Here is a 15,504-nt window from a genome sequence, read left to right as displayed (position 1 = left end):
GAAATCTTCTATGGCAGACTGAAGTGTACCACTGAGTAAAAAGTACAATAACATAAAGTTTCCAAAAGTAAATCATAAGCCACAGGCTTAAATATCAGTCACATAATATATGAACCATGAGGATATGCTCAAAAGAGGTGACTTCTCTACTCAAGAGCTAATTATTTTGCCAGGGAGCGGGTAGAGGACACTGGTAAATTTTTCTTTAGTGTCGTGAATTTAAACTTGGTTTACAGGAGAGGCGAGCTATTGACTTGGTAAACAAAGGTGTTGCATCTATCTTGCAGGAAGATTACATTATTTTCTTCATCTAAATGTGTAAACGATTTTGTCTTATTAAAGTAGCAAAAATCTCCAATTTAGTGCATTATGTTTTCATTCATCATAAAATATTGATTTTGTAACAGTGAATATATTCTGATAAAAACCATTAAAACAAAACTTTCACTTTATGAAAGATCAGCATAAATAAAGCAGTGAGAATACAACTAGTGCATTTACTAAACTACAGAATAACAATGAAGTCAAATGATCACATACAATAATCTTCATATCTGATCCCAGCTACAACCTAGGAGAGCATGTTAAATGCCAGTGCCTTTAGCAAGTGATTAATATAAGTAAGTGAGACACCGATGAATCCTAATACTTGAAATGTTCATTCTTTGCCAGTTAAATCTAAAATAAACCAACACACAATAGCAGGGAAGAAATCCAAGATCTGTTGAACAGGGACAGTATTAATAGTGTATTTGGATTCTTGTCTTTGTGCCTGCATAATCTTGGGAGAGCAAAGGCTATGATCCTTCACTTTAAAAATGAGGAAATGTCTGGGCGGTTCTCTAAGGTCTTTCTAGGTCCATGATTCAAAAATTCTTGATACCGATTCATTTTCATGGATGAATTCTCTAACAATACTAATATGGCAGCTGGGTTAAGACCAGCTCCCCCCACCCCCAAATATGGTCAAATAGTTCTCTACTTTCTAATCCCCATCCTCAAATTAACAGCCCGATCCTCAAAGTAACAAACAATAACAACAGGCTTCAGGAGGCTGGATCTCCACCAGACACAAACTCAAGATAGAAAATTTTAAAGATCCCAAAGTCATGGTTATCAGAAGAAAAGCTATAATGAAAGAACAACAGGGAAAACCCACAGTATCTTCTCTGGTTAAACAACACAATGATACACTAACAGAAGATGATAAGATCATATAATAACAAGAATATAGAACATGATTAATTTTGACTATTCTCTGTGACATGCACAAAGTATACACCACAAATTAGAACTTCATCATTCCTAAATATACATTCATGGTCCAGATATATATGGCAGCCTCTGATACTGCAAATTTAAACATGAGGTTAATTGTACTTTCACAAGTTTTCCAACTGTACAGGAAGAGGGTGGGATTCTGTTTACTAATATCGGCTCTTCCTCCATCGTCTGTAACATCCACCTCTTTTCCACATCATCAGACGAAAAATATCCAAGGCACCCAGGGCATTTCACCCACTTCCAGGGTAGTTCACTGACCCCCTACTCTCATCAAATGACTGTCTTTTTGTTTTGAAAGACTGGATGGGGTTTCCATCATCTTCCTATCTGAATGTAAAGCAGACTCTCTCTTTGGACCAAGGTCTAAATTTGTCCTTATTTCTTCGTAATATTTTAATGTAATTCCTACCTGAATTGTGTTTACACAACTTTGAATAATTAACTATGATTTGCATTGCAAAAATTAACACAACTCAATAAACATGAATGTGTAAAGCAAAATTGCTTTGAAAATGTCAGGTTTTCTTAGTATTTATCCTTTCATTAAAGTACAAAAATGCCCCATATAATAATAATAATGATTACTTTCAAGTGAAATTGCATGAGGCTTGGAACAATTCTCATGTTTGACCCATGTCTCTTTTTCAGAGAATTCAAAACTCTCATCTGTTGTCCTCCTGTGAGAACTTAGGATCAACCCTGAAGTGTTTTTTCCTGCTGAGACTCCCTATATGTAAGGAATGGCATTGCCTGCTATGTATTTTATTGGGATCCACCTTTCTGTCATTTGTATTGTAGAAAAATATTTACTTTTGTCTTCCCAATTATAAAATTGCTTTAAGTTGATTATGATTTTTCAAACTCTACAGCTCCCTTCTATCCCTCATTCCTTATAAGATTCTGATATGCTTCTTAATGGAGGCAACATCTCTCTTTCTTGAGAATCACTGAACCGAAACCCAATTTTTGAATTAGTTACTATTTAGGATGAAGCCCAATAACGAAGTTTGAGAAAAGAGCATTCAATCAAAACACAGAGAGAGGACTGGGGATATAGCTCAGTTGGTAGAGTGCTTGCTTCGAATGGACAAGGCCATACACAAAACAAAACAAAAACAAAACACATACATAGAGAAATTATATTATTGAAAATAGTGCAAAACAGAATGAATATTACAATTTTAGACATTTTCAGTTAAAACAACTTCATTTGAACTTCATAGTTGAAAATTAATGCAAAGACAGATTTTTAAAACGATCGTCTGAAACCATTATGAAATGCAGTTTTTATATAGGTTAATTAAAGTGGCAAATTATATTGCTTTATTATAAGACCTATAAAGTTACACCCTTAATTTCCACCCATTCACTGATTTTTTTTTAGAAGTTTTAGATTTTTTCCAAATAAATTTCTATCATTTTTGGCCTCATTTGGCTACTTACAATAAAATCTATAAAGTATTGAATAAAAATCGTTGATTGTAACAAATGTTTCTCTGATGTAGTAATATAAAGATTTAGAAAAAATATAAAATAACTACTTTTTTAATACTTTGATGCCTTCATTTTTCCAAATGTTGACAGAGCAAAGCTTTTGTATACTCTGAAATTACAGTGATAATTTATATAAATATTAACATAAGTTTTAAGTCAATTTTGGAGAAAATATGGATGCATTTCTTCCCAAATTAAAAAATGATCTCCTGTGCCCATAAAGGGAAAAGGCCAAGGCCACAGACCTGGCCTGGGGACCTCAATAAAACACCACAATGCCATGGAGCCTAATACCCCCAACAATGCACAGGAGTTTAGAATGTTAGACCAATGGCATTCAGGAGGGGCCCAGACCCAGGGCCATCAGTATTCCTGGTCGATGTACTTTGCAATGGTGTTCAGCTGGATATTGGAAGTTCCTTCATAGATCGTACCTTAAATGAGAGGAAGCAAAAGGAACAATTAGGAAGGGACCCACAGCTAAGAGTCAAAGACAAAACCATAAACACTACCTCTGTAGTTGCTCAAATCCATTGCTAGTCACATTATTTAATGTCCCCAGAATATGGAAGTACTGGACAAAGTCATTTTGACCAAGAGAAGATGACAATTTTCCTTGGCTTAGAAAATGTCCAGAATCAGCAAGGAGCAATTGAAGATTCTGGTTCCTAAACCATCAATGCATAAGCTCTGACTGTCTCTGAGGAACATGTGGCGTCTGAGCTAATGTGTTTATTTTCCTTTCAGGTGGTAGAGCACTGGACCACTCCAGCCTGATAGGGCACTTAGCTTCTGAAATTAGAACCCTACTTCAAAAAACAGCATTAAATCACACTAGTCACAAATATTAAGACTTTTAGTAAAAGAAAAATTAAGATAGTAGATCTTGATGCAGTTTTACTCAAAGGCCTGTTGAGGCACTTAAAAAGACAAATTGATGTTTTTAAAATACAAATTCATTTTTCAGATAGAAGAGGTGGGCAAAAAAAAAAAAATCTAGCTACAAGAAGAGAGCCAATAAACATATACTGAAGAGATTAAAACTACTTATGCCAAGGTACCAGTAAAATAAAATCAACAAATATAATAGCTCAAATGCCAAAATAACAACAAAATAAAATGTAAAAAAATCTACTTACCAATCTTTGCATCTCGGAAGTATTTTTCCACAGGGTAATCTTTTGTGTAGCCTACTCCTCCCATCCATTCAATACATTTACTAGTTGTTAGCCCTGCAATCTACCAAAAAACAAGCAGCAAGTTACATACTGACACCACATAATTTATGATTATAAACACTCGTTATGCTATTTTAGTAACATGGATTTATTATTACTGGCAACTGGAAGGACTGAAGTTGTTTTATAAACTAGCATTTTTTTGTACCATTCTAATATAAGTAATTTAATTTAATAATTAATTTTCAAAATTCCTTTTTCCTTAAGAAAATCAGAATTTTGGTGTTCTGTTTGTCTTCTGCAGTACTAGAATGCTAGGCAATCACTCTACCTGACCTACGCCCCCCAACCCAGAAAACCAAAGAATTGCTCACACTCATATGCTTGCCATTAGGTATCATTTATTAGCAGACATTTGTCAAGGGTGTCCTTTATACTGCATACTCTGTCAGTCTATGGGTATACAATGGTTGGCAGTGAGCAGTCACTGCCCCTTTGGTCCTGGTGGTCACGTAGAGAAAGACATTAAACCAAAAGCACAGAAACTGATAAACTGCATAGGGCAAAAGAGGAGCTTGCTGGGAAAGTGATGTGATTTACATGGTGGGATACTGGAGGAGACAGTCTGAGACCTAAATAGGAGTTACAGGGCATGTTTTAATCTGAGAAACAACACATGCAAAGGTGCCACGGGGAGAAGGGGCTCATCATCCTCAGGGACCTCAGAGAGAGAGCTGATGGGCTAGGTTCAGGGAAAGCTGTGATAAAAAGAGAATGGAAGGGTACGCCGGCCTTAGAGGATGGTGAGCTGCTTGACTACTGGTACTGGTCCCTCCAGGATGCCCACAGCCTAATCCTCAGGAACAGAATAAGCTACCTTACATGGCAATGTCTTTGCCACTGTGATTATATTAAAGACCTTGGGATGAAGATTTTATTCTGGATCATCTGGGTGGATCTAATGTCATCACAAGGTTTTTTAATAAGGGGCAGAGAAAGGCAAAGTAGTCAATCACTGAAGGCAACAGGAAGTGTGAGAGAGCTTCAACTCTGCTATAGCACTGGCTGTACAGACAGTACAGGAGGAAGAAGTTGAGGAATGCAAGCAGCCTGCCTAAGCTGGAATCACATTCTCCTTGGGAGTCTCCAGGAAGGCAACCTTGCCAACATCTTGATTTGATCCCAGTTAGACCCATCTCAGACTTCTGACCACCAGAAGTGGGATACAATAAAGTTACATTGTTTTAGGCCATTTCATTTTTGGTTATTTGCAGTAGTGGTGATAGAAAACTAACACAAAAATATTTGTATGAGAAGGCAATGAAGTAAAGGTTTAAAGTGGAGAGTGACATGACCTCATGGATACTTTGGAGTCAGCAACAGGAACCATGATAGCAGTTAGGTGACTGCAGTAGTTTGGTGAAGAAATGACATGTCTTGCTTGGATGGTGACGTTCCAGGGAGAGAAAAGTACATAAATTCAAGAAATCTTTTGCGGGCAGATCTACAAGAACGGATGACGGATTTAACATGGGGAAGGAGGAGAATGTTAAGATGACACTGAGGTTTCTGACTGGTGTACTGGGTAGATGGGCAGGTTAAGCACAGGCTGGATGCATTAGTTGGAACACAAGGGAGGTTAAGGTAGGAGGATAAATTTAGGGACTGGAGAGCTTAAATAAGTATTCAAAATAAATCAGACATATTGTCAAGACTGGGAAATAGCTGTTCAATGATGTAGCTAATTTCTCCAGCCAAACTATAACTCCTTAAATGTTAAGTATGAGCAGAAAACATTAAACACAGACAATTTTTTTCTTTGCGCTTTTAATCTCATTTGCTAACACCTCATCTTCCATGCCCCAACCTGAAACCATGGGCCTGACACCACTGCTCACAGGAGGCTCCTCTGTGGACTTGTTAGGGTGGGCTACCTGAACTGACTACTCATGAAAACACAAGACCCCACAGAATTAAAATGTTCTCCTAGGGTAGCTTTGCTTTTTTGCTTTTCAACTGTCAGAAGTGAAAAGTCCATGTTACCTACTTGAAAAAAAACCTGAGTTCAGTCAACATTCTTAAGTGGAAAGGTAAAAATAAAAAATTCCATTTTTTTTTTACCTCTGCTGCATAATATTTGGCCATAGATGCTTCTTTGATGAATGGTCTTCCAGTTTCTACAAGCCTAGCAGCGTTGTATATCAGTAATCGTGTAGCTTCCAGCTGGGTGGCCACGTGAGCCACTTGGTGTTGGAGCCCCTGTAATATTCAAGGCCCAAAATGGAGAGTTAGGATCTCTTGAGACAGCTTTGGTCCTTTCAGAAGATATAACCCTGACAGATTCAAAATATATCCCAAAGGAAATTCATACTCATTTCTAAAATACTTTAAAATCTCCAATCTAAAAATGAACTAAGACATTACAAGATTACTCTTTTCTCAGAAAAATTCAAAGCTCATGTAATTCTTTATAATTGTCAAGATTTAATAATTGTCAAGATTTAGTATCTCAAAGTCAGATTTAAAAATCTGAGTGTTATTAACAATTATTTTCAATTCTCTTTTATGATGAAAATTGAGCTTAAATTAAACTCTAACAGCAAAACTTTATATTCTTTATTTGCTAGAATTAAGAAAATTCTGGGGCTGGAGTTGTGGCTCAGCGGTGGAGTGCATGCCTAGCACATGTGAGGCCCTGGGTTCGATCCCCAGTACCACATAAAAATAAATAAAATAAATGTATATATAAAAAAAGAAAATTCTGATTTTGCACATGGTCTCAAGGTATCACATGATATTAAATGCAAAGTAATGAAGGAATATTTGAAGCACCCCCTTTGAGTGACTTTATTAATGTGACTTTACTAAAAAACCCAATAACAGATACCACTTTCTTTAAGGTTATAGAAAACAGAACAAGAACTTAAAAAAACCACACTAAAAAAACTCATACCACTCTGATATTTTTGAGGGTAAAAAAAGTGAGTGATTTAGTGAGTGAGAAATGAATGATAATATTTAGAGTTATAATTAATTTCCTGGAAATCTAGGCACAAGATGTTTATTATAGACTGAAATGATTCTCATGCTTAACTTATCTATTCACCCAGACATTTATTGAGCGGCTAGTATATGTCAGGCACTATGCTGAGCAATGCAGACATCACACTGAACATTATAGTCAAGAGTTCCCTGTCCTTCTGATTTATGGCATCCTGCAGAGAGAACAGACAAATAAATATAATAATCTGTGCTGAATGTTAAGACAGACTCTTGATTGGGCAAGTACTCATATAATCCCAGGAATGGCCTTTCCTAAACAAAAAAGAGGAATAAACTGCAGAAAAATGGCACTGTTTGCAAATACCCTGTAGATTCTTCTGCCTGTGGTATGTGATACATCAAATTTTGATGTGTATAAAAAAGACTAAGTTACATACATATAGGTTATGAAACATGGTAACAAACCAAACACCCTCAAATCTATGTGTAACACAAATATCTTCTCCATTATGATCTTTTTACTTCCTGGCATCTTCTTTTAAAAAATTAATTAATTTATTTGTTCTAATTAGTTATACATGACAGCAGAATGCATTTCAATCATAGTACATAAATGGAGCACAATTTTTCATTTCTCTGGTTGTATACAAAGTAGAGTCACACCATATGTGCAGTCATACATGTACACAGGGTAATGATATTCATTTCATTCCACCATCAATGTGGACAAGAATACCCTTGCCATCAAGGAATCCCTGAATGCCCTATCAGTGGACCAGTCCAGTATTTCCCAAAATGTCTGGCTCAGAGTATCTCAATTGCATTAGCAAACTGTATCTCCAGTAAGATGCATGTGTCAAGGTGCCCTCTGAGATTACCACATGGGTCTGGTTTGACTAGGGCACTTAAGACGAGTTTTACCATCTACTGAGAACTATTACACCATGAAGTGTGTTAAACACTTCACACATATCTAATTTAAAATAGGATGTCTCATATCATATTATCTTTATATTATAAATGAGGCATTTGAGGCTTAGAGTGATCAAAGCCTAAAGCTATGACAGATTGAACACCTGGATTTGAAAATGTGAAATCCATAAATGTCCCAAAATCTGAAAATTTTTGAATGGCAAAAGTGAAAAAATTTTGATGCCACAAGTGAAAAAATCTACAACATGAAGCTTTGTTTTGTGTACAACATCATTAAGTACATCATATAAAATTACCTTCAGGCTATGTATATAAGATGTATTTGAGGTACAAACGAATTTTGTGTTTAGGGGGGGACCATCCCCAAGATGTCTTATTATGTCTATGTAAATATTTCAAAATCTGAAAACACCTGATATCTGCAAGACTTCTGCTCCCAAGCATTTCAGATAAAATGATACACAATGTGCAAGTGGCAGAACTAGGATTTGAACCCATGAAGTCTGACTTCAGACTTCATGTCCTGTACTTATGAAGCAGTGAGGAGAAATCTCTGAAAAATTCACCAAGACATCCCATGTCACAGCACAGCTGGAACACAAGGATGACAGTTCCACCCTTGACAAAGATCAAAGCATGTACAAATGCATGCTCAGAGGCCTATTCCTGCCCTCCTCCCTCCATTAAAATCCCCTCCAGTGATTCCCTCCATGGATTTTCAACAAAGCTCCTTATCAACTGGAAGAGAGGAGAGTCTGGGATAGTAGAACAGTCTAATCATGTACCTGAAAATCAAATATTCTTTGGCCAAATTGTATCCTTTCTTTAATATATGGAATGGTGTAGTCAAAGCATCCTTGGGCCAGTCCCAGCATCTGTTTAAAAAAAAAAAAAGAAGGAAAAGAAAACCAGAATTTCTCACTTTTCCACAAGTTTATGGTTGTAGTTACCCAAGTCATAAATTACTTTTCTAGCAGATTGAACAGATGGAGTAGGAGGAGAACTTGATCTACCAAAGTGCTGAGGTATGTATTAACTACACATCTTCATCTATTGCATTTATAGAACTGAACTTCCAGTAACTGGGAGAAAATCTGGACTGGTGTCATATAAATATGAGTGTATTTAATTCTAGGACAGAGTAAATCTTCTGGCATGGCTGTATTCATGCAACTAAGCTACTGTTCAGGAATCTTTTTCTTTAAGCTCTGATCCTCTAGGCACAAAGTGAGCCACAGAAATTCTGCCCAGAACTGGCCTTCAAGACAGTAACAAGTGTCCTCTCCAGTCCTTCCAGAAGTCAAATATGGAAGATCACTTCTTAACCTTCTACCATTTTGCCTATAATTAATGAAAGTTCCAATGGAAGGGACATCAGAACATAACAGAACAGGATTTCCCAAACTTGGATGCACATTAGGATCATTTGGGGAACTTGATTAAAACAAATCCATGCCTGGGTATAACATCTGAGTATAAGAACTGAATCCAAATCTTGGAAGTGGAGGAGGTGGTTAAGTGTGTTCTAAACATCAGCGTTTTAAAACTCTGGGTGATTTAATGCACAGATAAGGTTGAGAACAACTGATAGCATCTGGTAAAATCATTAATTTACAAGTTTGAAGAATAAGGGATGGTGTTTAACAATTTTAAATGAATTATGTCACTGCTAATCAATTCTATATCTATTGAATGATTTGAGCTTATAAATGGTTTCTAAATTTCAACATTAGGTAGCTATTAAATCACTAATTATGTCAAACTATGGAGGTTTTTAAAAAGGAAAAAAAATCAATAGTTAAAGCTTTAGGGGGAATGCCCACAAACATCAATATTTCATTAGTGTTCATTCATATTTTCATTTAGCCTTTACTTTGAACTCTCTGCAGAACAGAAGATTATGCTAAATATTAAAGGAACAGCTAGGCATGGTGGTTCATTTCTGTAATCCCAGTGACTTGGAAGGCTGAGGCAGAAGGATTACAAATTTAACACCTTGGCAAAGTAGCAAGACCCTGAATCAAATAAATTAAAAGGGCTGGGGATGTATCTCAATGGTAGAGTGCCTCTGGCTTTGATCCCCAGTACTTGAAAACAAAAAACAAAAAAGAACATAAGAAAATTAAAGGGACAAACCCCAATTTAAAATGAGGCAGTAGGTTCAATGCTTCTGGCTATAAGAAAAGATGATGTCAGTCATAACTAGAGTTTAAAGCATAGAAACAATAGCCTATACTGACACAAAGACTGAAGATATTAGTTATCAATCAAAATAAGCTATTTCATCTCAGTAAAATGTTTCCATAAAAAATACTGAAGAACCAAATTTTCTCCAACTGCAGTGTTTTGAGGATGGATGACCTCAGTTCACTCTGTTACCTGTGCCTCTTCCTCTAAAAGCCATCCACAGAGACATAATAACTATCTGACCTTAACTTTTCATTAGGTTATAAGATAACTTGGAGTAATTAGACTAAAGACCATGCTGTGTATTTTACTGCCAGAACATCTCTATTATTTAAATGCCTGAGAAAAATCAGGTCTGGTACTGTAGTTTTTAATGCCACATCTGATGAAATTAAATCACAGAAAAACTTTAAAAAGGATAGATATGCCAGTGCTCTTTAGTAACATATTACCTAGCTTTGTGGGAAACTTAGGTTAATTACTGATCTAAAGAACACTCTGTTGGGCTGGGGATATAGTTCAGTAGTAGAGGTAGCAGGCATGCTTAGCATGTTCAAGGCCCTGGACTTAATTACCAGCACCAAAATGAACAGTTAGTTAACAAAGTAACAGCAGCAGGAAAATATCTGGAGTAATACTCTAACATTTAATTATTCCAATTGCTAATGTATATCAATGTACATCAAAATCTAAAAGCTCTAAATTGAATTTCAGATATTCACCTATAAAATAAATGTTCTATAAAAGTAACATATTTATAATAAACTAAAGCCTTTATTCATTTTGTTAATCTAGAAAATAATGTCATTTAATATAAAATGAATATATACAATAGGGTAAATCTGGTAAAAATTTGAGTAATTCTCAAATTACACTGTGTATTTATTTATGGCTGTTTTATTTCATGTGCCACAAAAAATTGCTCCATTTTCACACTTGTAAAACACTAAGCAGTGAGTCTTTCATTGTTTGAGTCAGAGATCACAGAGAATATGTATTTATTCTTAATTTAAAAGATGTCTTCCAGAATGAATTTCATGCTTTGAGATGCTGACTTTATAAAAATTACATATTTAACTTAGAATACATTTTAGAAGTTATTGAGTCAGGTATTAGATAATACTTCAGTGTTCTCAAAATAGAAAACATGTTATCACTAAGCCATTGTTTGGTTCTCTGGATACTTACATAATTGACTAAAGTGGAATCTGAAATAACAAGCCGTTCTTTCATCTCATGTAAGGGAAGGGTGCCATCTTGTGTTCAAAAGTTTCCACATTCTCATTGGTCTTACTGCATTTCTTTATTTTTACATTTTAATTGGCTCATATTGTGGAAGAGTTACAATTTGACTTACCTGTGCAGCAATTCCTATTCTGCCTTCATTAAGACTTCCTATAGCATACTTATAGCCGTGGCCAATTTGTCCCAAGATATTGGCTTCTGGAACCTGAAAATACAAATGTGCACCTTTTTCTCAATTTAATTTGACATAATTTGATTTGATTACACACACATTTAAAGGCTCATATACTTCCAATTTGTGTGATAGTACCTGATCACAGTACTTATTAAAATCTAATGAGATTATCTGCTGATTTCTCCAAGTCTCTAAAACTACTTCCCCAAGTCGGTTATTCACTATTGCATTGTGCAGAGCCTAGCAGTCTGCTCCATAAATGAATGAATGACTCTAGAAAAAGGGAATGTTGAACAATTCATCAATTGCATAAATAACAATTTTCCTCCAATTCTTATGTGTATATTAATAGTGTAAGATAACATCATTAGGAACTATAAAAAACATGAAGTACTTGTAAAATAATAAGGTTTTCTTCTGTTGAGATGATTCATCCTTTTTTAAAAGTCAACTGAGGCATGTGTGTAGTGTGTGTATACATTCCTGTGTGCATGCAAAAGGGAGAAAAAAGGAGGAACGAGAAAACAGACTAAAATGTACTTGAAAATAAGATTAAAGATTCAGATTGGGAACAATAAAAAATACTTAGCTTTATAATATGGGCAATTAGGAGAGGGAGCAGAGCAGAATGGGAAAGAAAAAGGAGAATCAGAAGGTCAGGGGAGGGAAGTAGCCAGACCCAAATGACAACTGTAAAGTCATCTCCTACCCCCACCCCAGATACACAGGTGCATGAAGATCAAGCTCCACTATGAGTGACGGGAAACCCATGACAACCTGTCCTTCCTGTGTAAAAGCTCTGGAGCCTCAGCCTCAGCACTCCAGCTATCTTGTTTTGTGGGGTGCTACCTCCTTGCTCTTCATTCTCACTGAGCAACATCCCCATCTTGTGGCCTTTGATGCACTGACACCAGACTTCCTTCACAAGTACACCAAGCTTTATAAAGTAGTAGTCATTCAGAAGTATGCAAGTTATAAAACATAACAGGTTAATTCTCAGCATTTTCTTCCGAGCCAGTTACTGGGAAGAAAGGTTTCCACTCTGGTCTAAACTACCATGAAAAGTACTCTGGTGACAACTTAACCTAAGAGCACTTTTAGGATTCCACAAAACACTCCTATGCGTACTGTTTGCCACTTAGTATTTTGATAGCTCTCTTGCACACCCACACTCCCTATGGTACCACCCGAAGCTCCTTTCACAATACTTTACTGATTATTCTAAATACCCACCTTGACATTTTCAAATGTTACTGGGCAGGTGGAAGAAGCTCTGATACCCAGTTTATTTTCTGCTTTCCCTATATGAAGGCCTTCTGTATCACGATCTACTAGGAAGCAGGTGATTCCTCTATATCCCTAGAAAGAAGATTTAAAATTCTATTTCCACTTGGATTTATAAAATCTCTTGTTCATAAAGGGTTCCAAGGAAAAAGAAAACTAAAAATGGACTTTAGAATACTTAGGAAAGAACTCTGAATGTGTGCATTATGAAATAAGTGGAAGATGTGAGATACAACACCAGGAACCTTGCCATTTCTTTTGCTTCTTCAGAAACCATAATGGATATTAAAATTATTTTTGTCATAAGGTATAATATGATTATGAGAATCCCATGTTTTAAATTTAATTTTATTAAATACCTTAAAGTTTTTCAATTCAATTAAATGTTACATTAGTGGAAATATTAAAAATATACTTTTTTTTTGTGGTACTAGGGATTGAACCCAGGGACACTCTATATACCCAGTCTTTTAAAATTCTTTAAAATTTTGAGACAGGGTATCACTAAGTTGCCCAGCTGGTCTTGAACTTGTGATTCCCCCCAACCTAAGCCTCCCAAGTAGCTGAGATTACATGTCATTGTGTCCAGCTCTAAAACATTCTTAAAAATAAATGTACTACATAGGTACTTAAATTCTTCACTATTAAAATTTGAAATAATATAAAATTAAAGATTGGCTTCTTATATAGCATATTAGGAGATAAATAACAAATGGTCTCATGTAATTAATAATTATGTCAAAATATTTTGAGAGATTAATAAATAAGGTGAAAAGATGCCAGTTCAATCTCACATTTTCAGTACCAAGGAAAATACAAATTTAAGACTAAGTCCTACAAAGGAAATGGAAGGAGGAAAGAAAAAGAGAAAAGATGAGGAGGAAAAGAGAAGAAATTTTGTTTTCAAACTTACACGGGTAGGGTCCACATTTGCAAAAACCAGGAAGAGTCCTGCATGTGCAGCGTTGCTAATCCACATCTTTGACCCATTGATGAGATAGTAATTTCCCCTTTTATCAGCTCTGGTCTTCAAAGCAAAGGGGTCACTACCTGCTCCAGTCTCTGAAAGGCAGAAGCTTCCTACCTACACACATGAGGAAAAAAAAGTCCAAATAACAATTGCATTTATGTTCTGCATGACAAATGCTTATAGCAAAATGGACATTTGTAAATAAAACCCATAGCTACTTTTTAAAAAGTCTATATTTATCAAAACAGTACTCTCACAGTATTATTTCCCTCAAACTACCACACTATTTGCCTAAGACAAATTTGCAGACCTGAGAATACATGCTTAAATTCATCTAAATTAATTCTAATAATTAGAGGAGAAAGCCAACTCAACACAAATGAAACTATCAACAAAAGAATTGGAAAACAAAATTGTGACAAAAAAGAAATAATTTTACTGTATAAATTTCCAAGTGGCAAATGAGAAGCAGAGTTTTTCCCCCCGCCTAGTAAGTTACTGAGCACCGCTTGATTAATTTATGGTGCTGCATTGTATCCTAGATAATAAAAGTTAACACTGCAGCTACTTTTCTCCTGAAAATATTGCAAACTTAGAAAAGACCAAACCATTTCAACAACTCATTTTTAACTCACTTTTTCTGTAACCAGTTTAGGAAGATGGGTGGTCTTTTGTTCTTCTGTTCCATGTTTTTTAATCAGCTTGTTAATTATTGTGTTCTGGATGTCACATAGGAGAGCAACAGATGCATCAACTTTGGCTAATTCCTCTATGACTAGGATACTGGAAAAAAATGAGAATCCTGTTCCTCCATACTTTGCATCAACTTCAATACCCATCAACTAAAGGAAAAACAAGAAAACAGATTAAGCAGTCTATTTTTATGCCTGAAAATTCCTTGCAAGAAAAGTTAAAAATACACTATAAACATAGATGTTTTTAGTTCTTAAAAAATTAATTAATCTTTGGTACTGAGGAATAAAACCAGGGCATTCTACTGAGAAACATCCCAGTCCTTTTTATTTGCTTTTTATTATTTTTATGTTGAGGCAGGGTTTCACTATGTTTCTGAGGCTGGCCTTAAACCTGCCATCCTCCTGTCTCAGCCTCCCAAGTCACTGGGATTATAGGTGTGTACTACTGTGGCTAATTTGATATCAGTAAATGAAAAAAAATTGTAACAGAAATAATTTATTTTGGAAAGGAATAAAATTGTATTCTAGACCTATTATTTTCTTTTGGGCCTCCAAAAATGAAAATAAGAGGTAAAATGCTTTTGAGAGTGTTTAGTCAGTTTTGCATTGCTGTGGCCAAAACACCTGAGAAGATAATCTCAAGAGGAAACATTTATTTTGACTCATGGTTTTAGAGATTCAGTTCCTAGTTGGCAGACATCATAGCTCTGGGCCCAAGATGAGGAAGAACATTGTGACAGAGGGCATGACAGAGGAAAGTAGTTCAGGACATTGTGGTCAGAAAGCAGAGAGAGCTCTATGCATTAGGGACAAAATATAAACCCCAAATATAAATCCTAAGGGACTCATTCCTCCAGCCATGTCCTACCTGCCTTCAGTTATCACTTTGTAAATTCATATTCATATCAGTGGAATAATGCATTGATTAGGTTAAAGCTCTCGTAATCTAATCATTTCACCCCTGAAATTCCTTGCATTCTTGCATTTGGGGGATACCTTATATCCACACCATAACATTCCACCCCTGGACCCCCCCAAACTCAAGCCCATCTCAAA

At 35.7% G+C, this 15,504-nt stretch overlaps 1 protein-coding gene across 1 annotated transcript in view; it reads right to left on the bottom strand.

Moving 5' to 3' along the window:
• Positions 1 to 430: 430 nt before the first annotated feature.
• The window catches only part of Acadsb (acyl-CoA dehydrogenase short/branched chain), a 40,141-nt gene continuing 25,067 nt past the window's right edge, over positions 431 to 15,504 (bottom strand). The window contains exons 4-11 of the mRNA XM_077105317.1: positions 14,389 to 14,595; positions 13,697 to 13,867; positions 12,733 to 12,858; positions 11,437 to 11,529; positions 8,678 to 8,767; positions 6,078 to 6,215; positions 3,918 to 4,017; positions 431 to 3,212 (exon numbers count right to left, since the gene is read on the bottom strand). Of these exons, the coding sequence (XP_076961432.1) occupies positions 3,142 to 3,212; positions 3,918 to 4,017; positions 6,078 to 6,215; positions 8,678 to 8,767; positions 11,437 to 11,529; positions 12,733 to 12,858; positions 13,697 to 13,867; positions 14,389 to 14,595 (996 nt within the window). The 3' untranslated portion in view covers positions 431 to 3,141. The remainder of the gene's footprint in view (positions 3,213 to 3,917; positions 4,018 to 6,077; positions 6,216 to 8,677; positions 8,768 to 11,436; positions 11,530 to 12,732; positions 12,859 to 13,696; positions 13,868 to 14,388; positions 14,596 to 15,504) is intronic.

The sequence above is a fragment of the Callospermophilus lateralis genome, chromosome 15, assembly GCF_048772815.1.
Source record: "Callospermophilus lateralis isolate mCalLat2 chromosome 15, mCalLat2.hap1, whole genome shotgun sequence".
Lineage (NCBI taxonomy): Eukaryota > Metazoa > Chordata > Mammalia > Rodentia > Sciuridae > Callospermophilus > Callospermophilus lateralis.
This window is presented reverse-complemented; position numbering and strand designations above follow the sequence as displayed.